The sequence below is a fragment of the Corvus moneduloides genome, chromosome 19 (genome assembly GCF_009650955.1).
Source record: "Corvus moneduloides isolate bCorMon1 chromosome 19, bCorMon1.pri, whole genome shotgun sequence".
NCBI classification, from domain to species: domain Eukaryota; kingdom Metazoa; phylum Chordata; class Aves; order Passeriformes; family Corvidae; genus Corvus; species Corvus moneduloides.
Window position 1 is genome coordinate 4,273,640 of NC_045494.1, and position 18,019 is coordinate 4,291,658.

The 18,019-nt window shown below is 37.9% G+C and overlaps 1 protein-coding gene across 2 annotated transcripts; it reads right to left on the bottom strand.

Moving 5' to 3' along the window:
* Positions 1–1,800: 1,800 nt before the first annotated feature.
* Positions 1,801–17,603, bottom strand: ATAD5 (ATPase family AAA domain containing 5). Of its 2 annotated transcripts, XM_032129272.1 has the most exons (23): positions 17,432–17,600; positions 14,817–16,594; positions 14,384–14,471; positions 13,523–13,684; positions 13,200–13,338; positions 12,674–12,758; positions 12,030–12,211; positions 11,447–11,604; positions 11,017–11,170; positions 10,497–10,790; positions 10,228–10,324; positions 9,630–9,712; positions 9,394–9,539; positions 9,126–9,273; positions 8,487–8,657; positions 8,190–8,305; positions 8,014–8,107; positions 7,718–7,782; positions 6,616–6,796; positions 5,736–5,926; positions 4,614–5,440; positions 3,351–3,515; positions 1,801–3,163 (listed from the first exon to the last, which is right to left on the bottom strand). In XM_032129272.1, exons 1-23 carry the CDS (start codon positions 17,501–17,503, stop codon positions 3,085–3,087), a joined length of 5,475 nt encoding a protein of 1,824 aa, XP_031985163.1. In that variant the 5' UTR covers positions 17,504–17,600; the 3' UTR covers positions 1,801–3,084. The 2 variants fall into 2 exon arrangements, with proteins under 2 accessions (XP_031985163.1, XP_031985164.1); XM_032129273.1 differs by lacking the exons at positions 1,801–3,163; positions 3,351–3,515 and having other exon boundaries at positions 4,845–5,325; positions 17,432–17,603.
* Between the last annotated feature and the right edge of the window lie 416 nt (positions 17,604–18,019).

Here is an 18,019-nt window from a genome sequence, read left to right on the forward strand (position 1 = left end):
GCAGTCATGCCCCAGACATCGACCAAAGCACCGGTACCGCCGGGGCAGGTGAGTCCCGCTCTCCCAGCGCAGCTCTGCGCCGCTGCGAGTGCTCAGCACAGGCTCTGAGAGAGCTCGCCGACACCAAGTGGTGCCAGAAAAACGCTGCCCACATAGCTCAGCACAGAGACAATACAGCATTTCAGTCCTACCGAAAATGTTCCTCTTCCATGATAAAGCAAATGCAACAAAGCCTGTGACTTAATATTCTGTTTATCTAAGACAAAAGACAAAGAAAAATTTGAGAAAAAGATTTTCAAGAAAAGTTAATTCACTCAGAAAAAGATTAAGAGGTATTCAAGTATTTTTCTAGTTTCAGATTAAATTTAATTTGCATTACTAATTTGCATTGCTATAGTGAAGTATAATACACAATGCTTCTTTAGTTAAGTTTATCTACAATCTTGTAAAAACACTGTAATTTTGTAGGTGACTAAACACTACACTAGACATGTATTATCAATTCCAAATACTGAAACCTTTTTTCCATCTCTAGGTACTAAATAGTATTGTACCTTTTATTTATTGTAAATATTGTGAAGTTACAAAATAAATAGCAGCAGAATATCTGAAAAGTTGTTCAACTACCTACATAGAATCTCTTTTCAGCATTTACCCTCTAGGAACTGTTGCATACTGGAATGTAAGCGTGGATTTAATTTTCCCCAGGGAATTTTCTTGCAAGCCATACACCAAACCTTTTTGCTAGCCTAATTTTTGTAGTGTCCTTACAACTCCTGTAGATAAAAGATGATTTTGTATGACATTTGGGAAGTGGTTATTTATATATATCTTTTACAAAGACTTGAGAAAGTCTTGCTCTTGAAGGGATCCTTCCCTCCTCCCACTTTTGTTCTGCAGTAGCATTAACACAGCCTAAGCCTTTGGCTCGTTCTTGCAACCATAACTGCTTTTTTCTCTATTATTCATGGGATGGTAGAACAATGTCACCCTCACTTATATTCTGGAAACTAATATTGGAATGACAATAAAAAGAAAGAAAACCTTGAAACTTGGTTGAGATTCCACCAAGAAGAACAAGGTTGTTGGTTTTGATTTTAAGTTGCTATACACCTACTAATAAACTGCTGCTTAAATGGGGGAGAGTAATTGTGAAACTCCACGGTTGTTTTTACTTCTATTTTCAAGAGACAGAAGTTAGCTCGAGAGGCAGTAGACAAAAGACTAAGCAGGGCCCAAACTATGGCAGGAAAATATTTAGCTTCAAAAGTAGGCAAATTTCACAGTACTGGAATGGAGCTTGTGAAGCATTTCCTTCTAAGCAGAGTTAATCAGAACCAGCCCCAGCTCCCTTTTCCTCAAGCCTATCCCTCCTGGAAACTTGCTTTATTCTAGCCTATAAAAGATGCTCATACCTGATACACAAAAATTCAAAGGTGCTAATTTATCAGAATTCAAATAAATCATCACATGCAGATTATTTTTCATTCAGAATAGCTTGAGGTCATTTCATGTGGTAAATATCTGATCAAGAAGTGAAATACTTGAATTCCACCTTACCTTGTGGACACCACAGGAGATTCTGTAAATTTCTTAAGGCAGTTATTAAAAGCAGAGAGTTGACTTCAAAAGAAGGTAAATTGTCTCTCACTGCTTTTTAATTTGGGTCTTTCAAATTACCCATGAATTTCCTAGAATACTACTACTTTACAGGACTTATTTCTGATTTATGTAGGTCCTCACTGTAATCTAGTTAGATTGATAGTGCCTTTATAAAGCAGTGAACAGATACACTTTTACTTTATAATTTAAAATGTGTATTTATTTATTTTTACAAATCATACAGGAAAAGCACAGAATGTTAATACAAAAAATCAAGCCATGAAGATTTTAACAGCCACCACTTTAATTTTTTGATAATTCTGAATTATGGAAAGAGTAAACTATAAAGATGATCTACAGTGCAGAAGCTTAAAATAATTTACTGTTTCCATAAATATTTCTTATTCCTGAACATCTTTAAGACATGTAAGATGAGACCAGAACTACTAAATGGCCTTCCTTATTATTACAGAGACACTGAGGTAAGTGGAGCACCACTGCATGGCAGTAGTCTGAGTCAGTTTGAGGAACAGGAACAGGAACAGTTCAGCTGCAATAAAAAGGCAGAAAAGTACAAGGTTGAACTAATTCCAGTTTTAAAATCCTTTAAAAAAATACGTTTCAGGAGTTTTACTTTTCATGAAATGGAAACATTCTGATTGTAGCAAAGTCTCACAAATTTATTGTCATATAAAAATGGATTCAATCACAAATAATCAGACTCAAGTCTTGTCAAATACAAAAAGAAGCTTAAAAATAGGACACAATATACAAGACTAGAAGTAGTTAAATATTCCTGAATCCAAAGTAACACTGGGATAATTGTTATTTACAAAATCTTGCCTAAATCTCTTGAGACCATGCTGAGCTACAGTAGTAATTTCTCTACCTTCTTAGGAGATTAACATGCAGATCTGATAGCTGTAAACAATGAAAGGAATGTATACAAATATATGTACATTGAGGCATAGTGCTTTGTAAGGACTTTGTTCCCTGCGGTCAAAGTGAGGAGCTGCTTTTAGTCATTTAGACTTTGGAAGACTTGTTGCATCCCCTCTGTGCCCCTCCTACCTCGAGTTATTTATCACTTAACTGCAAATTCAGAAACAAACTTATTTGAACAAAACAGTCTCCTCAGAAAAAAGCAACTTTACTGTGGAAGGTGATGGTTGTTACAAAAGGACTTCTTGCTATGTGATCCACAAATTAGAAAGAAAGAGAGCAAAAAGTAGTCCCCACTGAATAGTTTGTGCATTTAATATTATGAATGCACTTACTGGACAAGCACCAAACAAACCCACATTTCAGCTGTGGAGAGCAGTATAATGACAATAGATATATACATTATTTTAAATACTTATAAAAATTTAATATACAAATGGATCTGAATATACAATAATGTGGTAATTAAAAAAAATAAAATAACCAAACTATGGCGAGAATACCACCATTAGGCACAAACTATTTCTGGTGTTGGTAATCTTAAGGGAAGTCCAAAGACAGACCATTTATCACTTGTCTGGGTATGTCGAGATGAATCCCTTCAAGATAATGCAAGAACCTATTAAAAAAAAAAGGAGTAAAAATGACTGTTAAGGGAACAAAGTTATTTCCAAATGTAAGGCAACACTTTTGAGAGACAAATGTCCACCTTTCTTGCCTATAATTATTTGACAAAACATTTTATTAAAATCCTTAACTATCTTCTGCCATGCAATGTAGCAAGATTTAGGAAAACCCAAACCTACCTTCTTTTAGTTTTCCCTTGCTCTTTAAGCTTCTCAGACCTACAGATACTGCGGAGAGTGGGGAGGTATTCGAGGGTACTGGCTTGCTTATTGCCCAGGTTTAAAGGACTTCTGGAAAATACAGTTTTGATGACAGCCAGCCTCTTCTGTGCTTTTTTGTGAGTGCTAAAACAGAGAATGAAGCTTTATTGTTTCTTATTCAAGAATGTGCAGCAATGGTTTTATTTCTTTAGGATCAAAGCCACTGGTTTAAAACTCCATTAAATTGATGGGAATCTGCATCCCAATGGATCAGATGTCTGCAGCTTCTGTGTGCTGCTTACACAGCATCACAAAGCTGCACTTGGACAGAAACAGGAGGGCCAGCAGTTTGTTTGGCCAATGCTCTTGTCTTAATCAGGAGTCTGATCTGGGGAGCTCTTCAGTCGAGATACGGATGTGAGGTTCAGTACAACCACAACCGAAAGCATCTGTGGTCTTCAAAAATAAAAAGCATTATGCAATTGGTATTTGCCAGAATATCAGTGTCAGGTCCAGTGTCTAACCATGATATAACCTGGTCGCAGGATGGATGGTCAGATCCATTCTGACATTGCTCCTCTGGGTACTGACTTACAGAAAAAGGCTCTAACCCATTTTCCTGTTCAGACCCCTGAATAGGCTTTAAGTGCCCATTGTAGCAATTTTACCCATGATGACTTGTTTATGTTAAAAACAATGTTTCATGCCCACACTTGATAGCATTCTTTGGTCTTTTACAATGTATTAAAGGTTATTCTTTGTTAGCATAAGTTACTACAAAGACTTTGCTTTGGATTTTGTTAGGTCTTCATCAAGCAACACCTACCAACACACTTAACACAGGTTCAGTATGAGCAGGTGACAAATTTGCATGTCTGGTACTTGCAGAATCCATTTAACCCCATCTGTCTTGAAAAAGCCATTCCTTTAGGGTTCTGTTATTCTTTTGGGGGTGGTGGTGGTGTTTGTCCATTTTTAAAGTAACTAGACTAAGGCCACCATTCCTTAACAACATTAGAGACAGGCTGTTCAAGAAAAGTCACTCTTTGCAGATTGCCAAGAAGTTAATTTAAGGTTGTAAAAGCACAGTGAACAATATACTGCAGTGTTTTGAGGCACACTTACAACAGTCATAGTGGTATGAATGTGTATACATCAAATCTGAAACAGTCCTACACCCTGCAAAATGCTCTTCTGGACAAATAACTGCACTATACTCCAGAAATATTAACAAAGTCTTACCTTGAATCAGCTGACTGACTGAAGGCTATTCCATTCCTTGTGTTTGAGACAGGCAAAGTAAGTCCCGTCAGCTGATCGCTTTCAGGTGTTTTACTGGTACTCAAAAAGGATTCCAAATTTTGTGAAATATTAACAGAACTTTTGGTGAAGCTGAGTGCTTCAATAGCTGCCTTTATTTCACTACAGCTCTGGGAACTCCACCAATCAGTATTTTCTATACTGAACTCATCACAAAGACCATTTCTGATTCTGGCATTTGTCCAATGAAATTCTTCAATTTTAGAAAACTCCAGTGGTTCCCTGGTGTTAGTGTTTACACAGCAATCCAGGAAAGACATGTTTTCCACTAACTCAGTCAGGGAATTCAGACACGGGAAAACAACTGCAGACCTTTTTTCACTTGCTGAGGTTTTAACTTCTTTTTGTTCTTTATGCACCAACAATTTTGATTCCTTTTTATTCATTTCAGCACATGATTTAGGACTATCTGATGGCAAAGTTATGAATTCAGCTGAATAGTTCAGTTCAGTATCAAATAAGTCACTATCATCCAATATCTCAAGTCTTTTCTGAGTCTTTGTCTTTTTAGACCTTTTTCCAGGGCTACTCTTCCCACAGCAAGAACTCTTAGTAGATCTGTTTTTTGGAGAAACTATAGTAGTCTTTTCAAGTATAGGCTTTGAGGCTTCAGACTGGTTTGAAAGAACTTGCACTGGTAAGGGAAGAATAAGGTCAAGATTACTATATACAAAATCCACATGCTTCATCTGGAATTCTGTGAGAAGCTGCATCAATTTATTCAATTCCTCCATGGTTGTGATTTTGTGCTGTAAAATAATAATTGTGAAAGATTTATCAATATATTAAAATATATATTTTTAAAAATAAAAATGTTATTACAGAAAATCTCACACTCCTGGCTTTGTGCTTATGAGGTGAGGGACTGCTTTGCTTGCAGGAGACCATCCCAGTTCAGATTGCACTTAATAACCATGGAATTCTATAATTTCTACAACAAACCTTTTCAAAGATTTGCTTCTAAGATGATGCTATTCCTGGTGATGGTTACACTCAGTTACCTGGCAATCATTAAAAGTATTAACTAGTCAACTACAAAAATACCTTAAGAAATGTAAACAAATCTTCTGAAGGCAACAGGATATTCTTAAGGCCAAGCAACGTCTCTACACAGCCTGTATCACATTTTGGAAACTCCTGAAGATGTGCGTCATCAGCTTGAGAAAAATCCGCCTTGGAATCATTACACTTTGGAGGATCAATGACATTATCTGCATTCCTTGTCCCTTCTCCTTCTGCACAAAGATAACAGACTTTACTTGAAAGGGAACAACTGCATCGTGAAATTGATTTCAATTCCTCAATTCCTGTCACAAAGGATGCTGTAACTGTCACCTCTTGCTGTGGTGCTGGAGGAATGGAGCAGCTGAAATGAGTCATCCCCATGCCCAGTTCACTGCTGGCAGTGTTACCAACCCGCTCTTTCGCTTCCCAAGTAACGTTTGAAGGAGGCTGTGCCTCACTTATCTCTCCCTGTCACTCCCTCACACCCCTAAACTCTTCCTGAATCCTTTGGGATCAAGTTCCTACCCTTGCCTGCTTGCCAGCTGTCCCATTTTTACCCCTTTTTCAGCTCTGCTTCTTCTACATGAATTGCCTACAACTCAGCTACATGGATAAAGAACTGCAAACTCTGAAGGAAAATTACTACTGGTTCCCTTCTTTGCTCTGTTTTGCTACTCAGAACGTGAAAGGGAGATAGTAAGTACCACAATGATGGGCAGTAAAACCCTGAAAATTTAGTTCCTTATGCATTAATACAAGGCTTTGAAGTAGCTAAAAAATACCAGATCCCCTCTCCCTTCCAATATTTAGGAGTCTTATAAGAAGTTACCATTTATTCATACACATCTAAGAATGCTTAGATTGAGTCAAATTCAAATTTAGATGGATATTTTTTTAGGATTAAATTAAATCAACATACCACAAGGTGCCAAACGCTTCTCTTTCAAGCATCCACCTCCACTTCTAACCCAGAATTGTAAGTACAGAACACTTTGTCTGATATCGCAGTTATTTGTGGCTAGGAGAGCAGCCAGGTCTTTCACATCTGTCCGTAGGTTCTCAGCCAGGCACAGAGCTTGGAGATAGCTCACAGAGTTTATCTAAACAAGAGTTACACACAGACCACTGAAACAAGTCCTGCCAATCACACTGCAGGAAGTCACACAGGAGCAAATTATTCTATTTATGCTAGCAATGCATTTTGCCTTTTTATACAGAAGATTAGTTTATTAAATTAGATTACAGTTAGATTAAAACCTTTACGGAAAAGCAAAATACCCAATCTATGTAGCTTATGTCAGAGAATTAAGTTCAATTTAGAAATTCAGCTGATTAAAACAAACACACAAACATATTCTGCTCATGGTCCTGAGACTACCTACACCTTGCTTCTCATCACCAGTGATCAGCTTTTACTGAACTATATTAGTTTTAAAGGTTTTTCTTCCATTCTTTCTTTTAATTCTGCAACTGCCTGGAAGTCCAACAGGTTTTCAGTTTCACATTAACCAATTTCCCCTTCTCAAAAATTATGTCCTTCTGATTCTCATTTTTTTAGGTTTTTCATCTAATACATAGCTGCAAATAAAACTATTTGCTACACAGAACACTAGTGTTCACATTAAAGGAATAACCCATAATATTTCTAAAATAACTCCAATACTTTTTAATGAATGAACCAATACTGGCATAACCAACCTTCAGATAAGAGCTATCAGATATTTAACCTAACTACATTCTAAAATCTAAATGAAATGATTAAGTGATGCTCTTATTGTACTTCTCAGTACCACTAAACTGTTTGGAAAATAAATCTTCCATGATAGTAAAACAGCTTCTACATGTAAAGATAAATACATCCTACACATGCTTACATAAACCTCAAAGACATGTCTGTCTCTGATCAAACAAAAATATTATATCAGAAATGTATAAACCTACATGAACATTTAAATTTCAAACTGAAATCAGCTGACAATTACTTGTTTAGGATGTACCTGCATTTCCAGACACAGACTTACCAAGGAAGGGGTTTTAAAGTTGATTTCTTCAAAATAGCCATCAAACATTAAGCTGAATGTTGGATCTATAAAGAAATATCAGTGAACTGTCATGACATTATGTTCAAACCTAGTTATTTCCTTTAATCATTAGAGCAGCCAATAGCTTTATTCAAACACTAAAATACTTGCTTTACAGTCCCCACTCATTTAATTTTGCATTTAGGAGCAGTATTCAACCATCACCATTTACAGCCTCTAATTAAAAGTGGCTCTTCTGTCTGTAAAGCCTAATTACTGTCACAAACACTACTCACCATTGGTGGTAAGAATTACAGGTCGCTTTGCAGTTGCCATGAATGTCTTTATTGCACTTAGAAATCCTGCATCTTCATCAAATATTATATCCACCTACAGAAAACAAAGTATCAATAGCTTGAACAGCAGTTACAAGCTGTGAATACAATCACACTATGTTTCATGTGAATTTTACCTCTTCAAAAAGAATGAGAGATGTTGCACTTTTCCTGTTGTGTTCTCCTCCTTCTTCTTTGTTTATTGACTTAATTTGAGCATCTTTCTTTACTTCCAGTGAATTCTGAGTATTTCCTGCAGATGGATGAATAACTGAGCAGGAAGGAAACCATTTAAAGCTTTCCAGGTACTGGCTTCAAAAGTCCCCCATGTACCAAATGCTTAAGAAAATCTATTATTTCCCCACACAGCTCCACATACACAGTGTAGCATTTCCATCTCCAAAGGTAATGAATTATTAAAAAGGGATATCTACCTCTATTTTTTTCTTCAGATGTTGCTTCTTCATTATTACCTTTATGTTTGGCAGAAATTTTGAAGTAGTTTGCAAGTGTTTTAGGGGGCAAGCTTCGTTGTAATCCTACTCCTTTTGGTGACAGTGGCGGTTTTCTTGGAGAAATAACTTTCTTTGGAGAATACATTTTTTCTGCAAGATACATTTAATATTAAACTTCATCTGGAGATACAATGTCAAACTGATATTTCTCAAACAAATTTAAAGTAAAACTCATTTATTATCTAGTAAATGACAGGTTTACTGATACAGTTTACAGCTGATTTCTGCTTAATTTCCTTTTCTCTTGTTATTGGAAAAGCTTTCTGTTCAACTTTCTATTCAAGTGCCACAGCACTTACTCCACCGCTGCAGAAATAATGTAATCAAGAGTCAGTATTTTAATAAAGTCATTATTTAATTTGGTTTGTAGTTGTGTTAACCAACAGAGCATTTCTTACCATTATGGCCAGATAAGGTAGATCTGCTAACTTTTTAAAGACAGCTGATGTCTAAAATTTGTTTGGGGAATTCAGTCTTTAACAACCTCCTCCCCTCCATAAAACCCACCCCATAATTCAAAGCAAACAAAGAACCCCAGATAAGAACCATGAGACTTACTTGGTGACTTGGTGCTACAACTGTTAAAAAAGCAAGGCTTGTGTGCATTAACACCTTTTTTGTCCACTTGATGAGACTGAGTAGCTTCTTTCAGCTGGGACAGTATCTGTCTCCCACTACGCTGGCAAGAGGCATTGACTTCAAATATCTGCAATGGTATTTAATTTACAAAAAAAAAAAATTAAAGTGTAGACATCTTGTATTACAAATGCTTTTGTATCATTAGTTATAAATAAGAAAAATGCACTGAGGAAACAACTCCACAAACCTTAAACCCAAGCTCCTGAGCACAAGCATACACTGCAGCAGTCTTCCCCACTCCTGGTGGGCCAGTTATCAGAACTGTATTGCAAAGGGTTATCTCTTCCTCAATATCAGATTTACTATCTTTAAAGTCAAGGCTGCTTAAAGAATCTGTAGAATTATTAAAAAGAAAATAAAGGATTACTGTTATTTTTTTGCCAACTTTTAAGAAAAGATAAGCTGTATTAATTCTATCAGTACCTTCTTGCTCTTTGTCCTCCTTTTCCCTTTTCTGATGTCGTTTTTCTTCCAAATCAGCTCTCTTTTTCCATTCTTTTAACCAACTATAAAAGGAAGGAACGAAACAAGAATAAAAACTGCTGGTGAATTAAGTAAACCAGATTAAGATGGAACAGAATATAAAACTAGTGGACATCAGCCACTTGTTATCCCACAAAAACCTATCAAGTCCTTTCAGATAAAAGCAAAAAAATGTTCAGGATTTGATTCTTTCGTAGAAAATGTTTCCTTTTTCATTCTCCATTCTATTAGCTGATTGGTATAAAAACAAGTCATTTGGTGAACTACTTAATCCCTCATAATTTAGTGTTGTTTTGTCAGATGGATCTTTAAATTCTATGTAAGAGCCACACCAGTAACTGAAGCCCACACAGAAAATTTAACTGAAAGCACAATATATTAGGTGGATTTCAGTGCTAAATTCCTGTCAAAAGCAGAGGCAGTACAGCAAGGTCAGACTAGGATGCTTGTAGGGAAGTACAGACAAGTACTTGAGCATTATCAAGTAACATGAGGTTTTGAGTTATTTTAGGAATGGATCCATGTTCCCACTTCTGACCTGTGTAGCCTTTCAATCTCTTTCCTGTTCCCTACAAGTTCTCTGGAATCTTGAGGCTGATATTTTTCTGTCCAGAGCATGTCTTCCTTTTCCACACCTACAGAAAAAATATTATCCATTTTTAGACAGTTCTTCATGCAACAGAATCAATCAAGTCTAGCGAAGTACTAGGACTAGATACGATTTTTGCATCACAGTGGAAAGCTGACATACATCACACATACACTTCCCCAGTGCAAAGATTAAAATGAGACAGGAAATGCAGTTACCTGAAGGTGCACTTGGATCTGATAAACACTCAGTGTCTTCTGTCACACCATCTGGTTTCTGGGTCTTGTTTTTTTCCAAATGTGTGGCTTGTCCTGTCTCTGCTTTTTTTTCTCCAGATACGGGAGGAATAAGATTCCGGGGAACTCTTGATTTCATTTCTGTCTCTGTACTTTCAAGTTGTTTTCTTCTTTTTGATTTGCGGTCTTCTGTTTCTTTCCTTTTCCTCTTCATTTCCTTCCAATTGTCAGGTTGTTTCTGAATTACATCAAGATTTGCAGGGCCATCTCTGCTTTCTAAGAAAAGAAATTGCATCCTTTTAAAATTTCAGGCTATGTCCCTTACTACTGTACATTTGTTTAAGCCATATTTGAAGAATTTGGTCAAAATAACCTAAAATGTGAGGATCAATTTATTTCTAGCAACAGTATTCCTTCAGTAGTGTATTTTTTAAAATTCCCCATTGTTTTTTAATGCCAGTGAGAGTGAGAGTGGTTTTTTTTCCCGACATAGATTCCTAACCTTGTGCACTGTTTTCCAAAGCCAAGTGTTCTGTTTGCTTTTTCAGGAACCTGTAGTAGTATTTTCTCACTGGAAATTGAGAATTAGAAGACACGATCTCATCTAGCAAATCTTTCTTGAATACATCAGGAAAAGCTGGTCGGTGGCCTGAAAGCTGGAATACACGCACAGAGAATTACTCAAAAACTTTACACAGAATGCTTTCCATAATTTAAACTGGCAGTGTCTTGTTAAATTCAGAGATTAACAGAAACTGTTAAGAACTGATGAGAACTGTCTGATGTTAAGATGCAAAATGGGTAACTCACACACAGGGAAATTTAAAAAAAATTAAACAAATTACAGGACTGAAACAGATTCAAACTACAGGTTTTTTTAAAAACATAAATCCAAACAAATATCAAAACAACTTGAATTTTAAAGTACTAACCACAGGTGCAGAACAACTTCCAGTTCGTTTTGAATTCACAGTGGAAAATTCACCAAGTGAGAGAGGGATTTTTGTGATGTTGGTGACTTCAGTACTCAGTTCCCTCAGCTTAGTTAATACAGGGCATGATGGTGATTGCAGTTTCCACATTGGAGAACCTACAAAAGAACCCCCACCAAAAACAAAACAAGAGTTAGCTTCTATTCTAGGGAAAAGAAATAGGCTGGTCTTCTCTCTTTTTGCCTTGTCAGAAGAAAATGTTTTCTGCCCAAATCAGTCCAATACAATCTTTATTCTCCAAATTGGAACTTAACAGATCAACTTCTTTTTACTAAATATTAAGAATTTTGCATCCTTACCCATGTATGTATAGACTACTTTAGCATCAATTTAATTTGTAAATTTTGTATTCAAAAACATCTCACTCGAAGCTTCTAAGTTTTGTTTTCTTACCGAGACACAAAACAAGAGGAAACTCCCACCTATTCCAGTCTTAAGCTGTTCAAGTTTTTTCTTTTTTGCACAAATTCCTCAAATTATTACATACATTTAAACAAAACCCAAAAGCATAAAAAAGGCTTACACTCATCCTTCTGCTGTACATGGACAACAGTCTTAAAACAGGAACTTGCAAGAGAGTATGCTTCCATTGCTGCTGCTTTCTTTGCAATCTGCCTTTTCAGTAATTCTGGCAATCCACTCATCAGGAATTCACGTTTTGCTCTGAACTGATCATCATCTTGAGAATTTTCAGATGCATCTTGGCTTTAATGAAAATAGAAAAAAAAAAAGAAAGAATTATTAGAACTTCCAGCTATGCAAGGCTGAATTTAATCACATTCTCTTCCACCTGAGTTAAAAATAGTCTGTTAGAACTGCTAACATTTATTTTAATGTAATTAGTTTGAATTTAATTCTCAGTTTTGTGTTAAAAATTTTAATCTAAAAAAATTCTCTTTGTTTTTGTATTTTTACATGCAATTAGAGACTCCTTTTTAATCCGTCATCAACTACATTTCCACACATCTAATATGGCTCTAAAATGGTTGAGGAACTCTCCAAGACACCCCTAAAATTTTGCAAGCAGATTAAAATACTAATCAGTATAAAAGTCATGAATATTTATAGCACATCAGTCAGTGTATTTAAATCTGTCAAATGAGAGAATGGTAAAGTAACCTTGAAATGTATTTTGATTTTTAAGTAACTGCACACTTGACAACTGACCTGCTTTCATCAAAGATCACGACTGGTTCACCTGCAGAGTTTTGAGCATTTTTGCCTAGGCAGGAAGGTGGATATCTCAGTTTCCCTTTAAAAAGGTAAAAAAAAAAAAAAAAATTAGATTAGCACTGATACAAGATTCTAACCTTGCTTCACCACCTGTATGTTCCATTTAACATCAGGGAATCTCCTTTTCTTAAGGGAAAGTCGAGTATTTTAACAAAATTCATTATAGCTTTATTTCTAATTATTTCCTTAGTATGGATGTTATTTTCTAAAATGAGGAAAAAAAAGGAGAGGCAACAAAACATGGTATACTACTGACAGTTTTTCAAACAAATAGTTTTCCCTGAATAAAGAAAAATCAAAACAACACATGTAAATAACCTCTGCACTATTAATCCAGGTAAATCAGAAGAAAAGATGAATGTACTGCAAAAAGGCAGCTTTATAAAATAAAGTTACAATCATCAATAATATTAAATGTTTCTATAATAAAAAATAAACACATTCAGTAAAACCCAATTACCGCTGGAATGCTTCGCAACCTTCAAGTTTTCAGACTTCTTCCCCAAAACATCATTTAAGCTCCGAAGTTTCTTTTCCTTCACACTCTGCTCTGTAGTAGTGACACTATTCACACTTGAATCTAGAATTATTACTGATTCCTAGAAGGAAAGCAAACCAAATAAGAAAAGAAACACAACTTTTCCTCCTTTATTAACAATACATTGCAGATATCTACCTTAGCTTGCAAACATTTCTTGTAAAGAATCAAGTAGGAATCATTTGTGTAGCTTAAATCAATCACAAATATACCAAATATTCCCCCTCCCCCCAGTATAGTCTTACATCACTTTCTTCTAATTTTTTCTTCTCAGCAAGAGCTCGCTGCCGAGACGAGCGCCTTACGGGAGCTGAGTCTTCATTCACTTTTGATCTGTTATGCTGTATAGCCTTTGCTTTTTCAATCAGCTGCTTTGCTTTGGATATGTTTTTAGAAGTGGAATTTATCTGTTAACAAAAAACAAAAGAACTGAAATACCAATTAATAGTGCTATCTTCACTAAGTACTTTGCATATAAACATAATTTTTTTTTTACATTTTTCATGTAAGTATGTAATTGTTGCAAAATTTCATTGGTATCAAAAAGAAAATTAAATAATTGAAAGGAGAAGCAAACCAAGATGATATCAACAGTTTTCAAAAGGGAGTGAGAGCCCTGCAAGCAGATCCTCAATTTGTCCAGGGAACAAATAAAATATGGGTGGTGACATTCTTAAGCCTCAACTGTTCTGCTGTGCCCAAACACTATCACAAATCACTGGATCATTTAGGTTGGAAAAGACCTCTGAGATCATCAAGTCCAACCTCTGACGAATCACCATCTTGTCAAGTAAACCATGCCACAAAGTGCCACGTCCAGTGGTTTCTACATCCCATCCTGAGAACGTGCAGCACAGGAGCATGCTATTTTATGGGATTTTTCTGTTATGAAAGGTGGATTTTTACTAATAAAACATGTTTTAAAATCTAAAGTAAAAGAAACTATCGCAAATTCTATCATAAATCAGAGTAATATTCCCTTTCCACTGAGCAGCTGGGAACTGTCATGCTGTATTACATTAGACTATTACACAAGACTGAATAGACCACAATTATACCCATTTAGGAAATGACAGAAGACTGACACCAATGGTTACATAAATTACCTTTGTGTTTTTGGAGCGAGACTCTTCCTTTCTCATTGCTTCAACTTTATTTGATTTTGTAGTTGCTTTGATACGTGTAAACCTCATTCTAATTAGGGAAAAAAGTATTATGAAATTAGTACTGTTTAATAAAAGGAAATGTTACTCTCAAAATCATTTTCAAAAGCCTCTAAAAATACAGTGCTGTAAACAGAAGCAACCCCCTAACTGGTGGTTGAGGTCTTTTTGTTGTTTGGTTGCTTGGTTGGGGGGTTTTTGGATGTCTTTAGTGCAAACAGATTTATAGTCAGCTTTGGTTCTTCTCTATTTTTACCCACCATGATCAGTATCCATGCAACTTTGGTATACAATCAATTTATAATTATGTCTTATTTTCAAAATATTTGCATACAATTAATGGGCAAAAAGGTAGAATATACTCTAAAACGTTTACCTTATTGGGCTGTTTCCATCAAAGGGCACAATAATCACCTCAGCTCTGTATATGTTGCTTTTCTTGCAGGATTGCCGGCGTGCTTTTGGGGTGGAAGTCTCTAATGGGCAGCCGCCTAATTCATCTGCAGAACAGGCACTTTTAGCCCTGGGCTTTTTAGGTGTAACATTTGTTGATGTTTTGGTTTTCTGCTGCCTTAAACTCCTCCTTAACTCACTCACTTTTGGACTTGATGGAATTATTACATCTAAGATGTTTTCCACAGTAATAACATTAGCACCTGAATCCTCTTCTCCATTATAATTGCTAGTGTTTGAGACATCAGTTTCCTTAGTTTCTGAAGCTTTCTTCCTTCTGTTTCCTTTTTTCTGAACCTTCCTAGGTCTTCTGGGTTTAGTTCTATTGCTTTTAGGTTTAGAATGTGTGTGTTTGTCCACATAATCTTCTCGTATCCCACTTTCCAATCCTTTATTTGAAGGAATGACATCTTCAGATCCTTCTTTTTCTTTTGAAGACTTTGCAGCAGCTTGCTTTTGTTTTCCAGGTGCCTTTTTAACTCCACTTTTTGTTACATCTGCTGTTGGTTGTCTAAAAGCCTTCATAAACTGATGCTTTTCTTCCAGAGTACATTTTGGCTTCAGAGAATCCGATCCTGCAGTCTCCAGTACAGCCAGCTCCAATTCTTCTTCCTCAATAACGACATTGGATTTTCTTTTCTGAGCCACCTGTTCAGTTTGGTCAGTGTCCAAGAGGGGTGGGCTGCTTTCTTTTTCCCCTACACGTCCCTTCTGCTTCAAAAAAATGGAAGCTATTTTCCTAGAGCCTTTTTGCTCCTTATTTAATGGAGATAATTTGGGGGGAATGGAATGAACTTGTGCAAGGACAGTCACTGTTCGGAGTGGCAGCTGTTGAGACTCCTCACACTTTTCTGGGTCACTAATACTATCACTTTTGTCCATTTCATTTGCTGTACCAGAAGTGTCCATTGCTGGCTTTGTGTCTCCTTCAACATTATTTTCTCCCTGACTTCTCAAGAAGTCCTCAAATGACACTGTTATTGTACAATTATTTACCTGGGATGTCCCATCATCCATATCAACCTCAAAACTGGAATCACCAATAGCATCACCACACTCTGCTACTGTATTTGTCTCTTCAGTTTCCTTTTTACACATTTCATTCATCTGGTTTTCTGATGAAGAGCTTTCAGACAAATCAATATTTACTTTGTGCTTCCTTTTCCTTGATTTTCTTACCCTATTTTTTGATCCCTTTGTTTCACAACCAAAGCTTTTTGCATTTTTTCTGGAGGAGACAGTGTTTGGGAAGTTCTCTCTTTGCACATTATCTTCTGCTGATTCTCTTGCACATTTTTGGTCCACTAGAGCACAAGAAGCAATAAAGTCATTACTGTCTCGTTGCAGTCCTGTAGTTATTCCGCTGTCATCACTACTAATTTCTATTTCATGGTCATTCTCAGATTCTTTTGTTTCTTTTAGCGTATTATTTAAATTAACTTTCTTCCCTTTTCTCTTCCGCTTTAAAGTTGGCTTGAAAGATGATTTACACTCTTTGTCATCAGCATCCAACAGTATTTTACTTTCTCCAGCTCCAACTGGGAATGCAGCATTCCCAGTTGCAGATGTCTTTTTAAAATAGTCCAAGATATTGTTGGATTTTGGTGATGACAATGCTTTATCCACTGGTTTTGCTAATGGTGAAAAATACCTTGTGATTGTTTTTACAGAAGCATCTTCCTCTCGCCGCTTCTTGCATGGCTGTAAAAGGTACAACATGAATCTTAGTTTTAAAAAAACTTAAGATGACTTATATAGTACTTTTTCAGAAAACAAAAATTCATGTTAATGTGCTCAGACTGTGCACGCCTCAACTTTATTTCCGTGTTTTCAAAGGCCATCTAAGACTGAAATAAAGATTCTGCTGTTTCAAATAAATAGAAATCCTGTTCTGAGACCTTGAGATGGTCAAAACTGAAAGGGACCACAAGGTCTTCAGAACAGCTATGCAGAGATTTCACAATACTGGAAGTCTGAAAGTCTAGTTCAATTCAGATGATCGACCTTGACATGTTCCCCAGAGCATCTGTTGAGCATTTAAGAGGGAATTCCAACATCACTTAAACAGGTCTGATCCTGCTGTAAATATCTGACATATCTTAGGAAGACACTGTATCTTTAAGAGTACTTAAAATGAACACAAGAGAACTCTTATCTCGTATAGTGATTCAAACCATAAAAGAGCATTTACTCCTACAGCTCCAAGAAAGACTTTGGTTTATTAAGACTTTTATAACTCCTAGTTTACTAGAAACTGAACTCCTCTGAAATCACACCCTCTGAAGCAGAAAACCCCTCTTCCCAAAGCCCTTCGAAAGCGTTTAATGACAGCCCGGGCGGCGGGGCTGCGCGGACCGTCAAAAGCGCCCGGGGGCGGGCGGCACCTAACACCTCCCCTGGTTACACCGGACGGGCCGTGTCAGGGGAGAGCGCCAAAGAGGGCGAACGCCAAAGGGAGTGATCGCCAAAGGAGCGCCACCCGTCAGCTGCACCCCCCCTCTCCACCCTCACAGCGCGACCCCGGGCCCGCGTCCCCACCTGAACGTCGCCGTCGTTCCCGGGGAGGAGGGGGGAGGCGGCCGCCGCGGCCACGGTGACCCTGCCCACCATGCCCCGGCTGCTGCGGGCGCGGAGCCCTCCCGGATCGTTCGGGGCGGGGGGGGGGCGCGCGAAGCTCTGGGCCCCAGGCAGTGTCCTCAGGGGCGGGGGCCGCGCAGCGCCGCCATGGCCCCGATGGCGGCGCCTGACGGGCGCGCGCGCCGGGCGGGCGGTAAAAGCGCGCGCGGGACCAGATTCGGATCGTCCGCGCGGAAGGCGGGGGGCGGGGCCTTTGGCCGCTCCCACGTGACTCGCGCGCGCTGCCCAACGGCCGCCCGTCTGTCCCGGTCACGTGACGCGGGTGACCCGGGTCCAGCTCGCCCCGCCTCCTTCCCCGCCGAGGCCACGCCCCCTTCTGATCCCACTCCCGCCTTCAGCGCTGTCAGTCGGGTTTTCGCGCCGCGGCCGTGACGTCACGCGGGCAGCGCGTGCCCTGCCCGCCCCTAACGTCACACTTCGCTGACGTCACCGGCCACCGGTCTGTGCCCCGGGGCCACCCCCCGCTCCCAGTCCCGCCGCGCTTCCCGC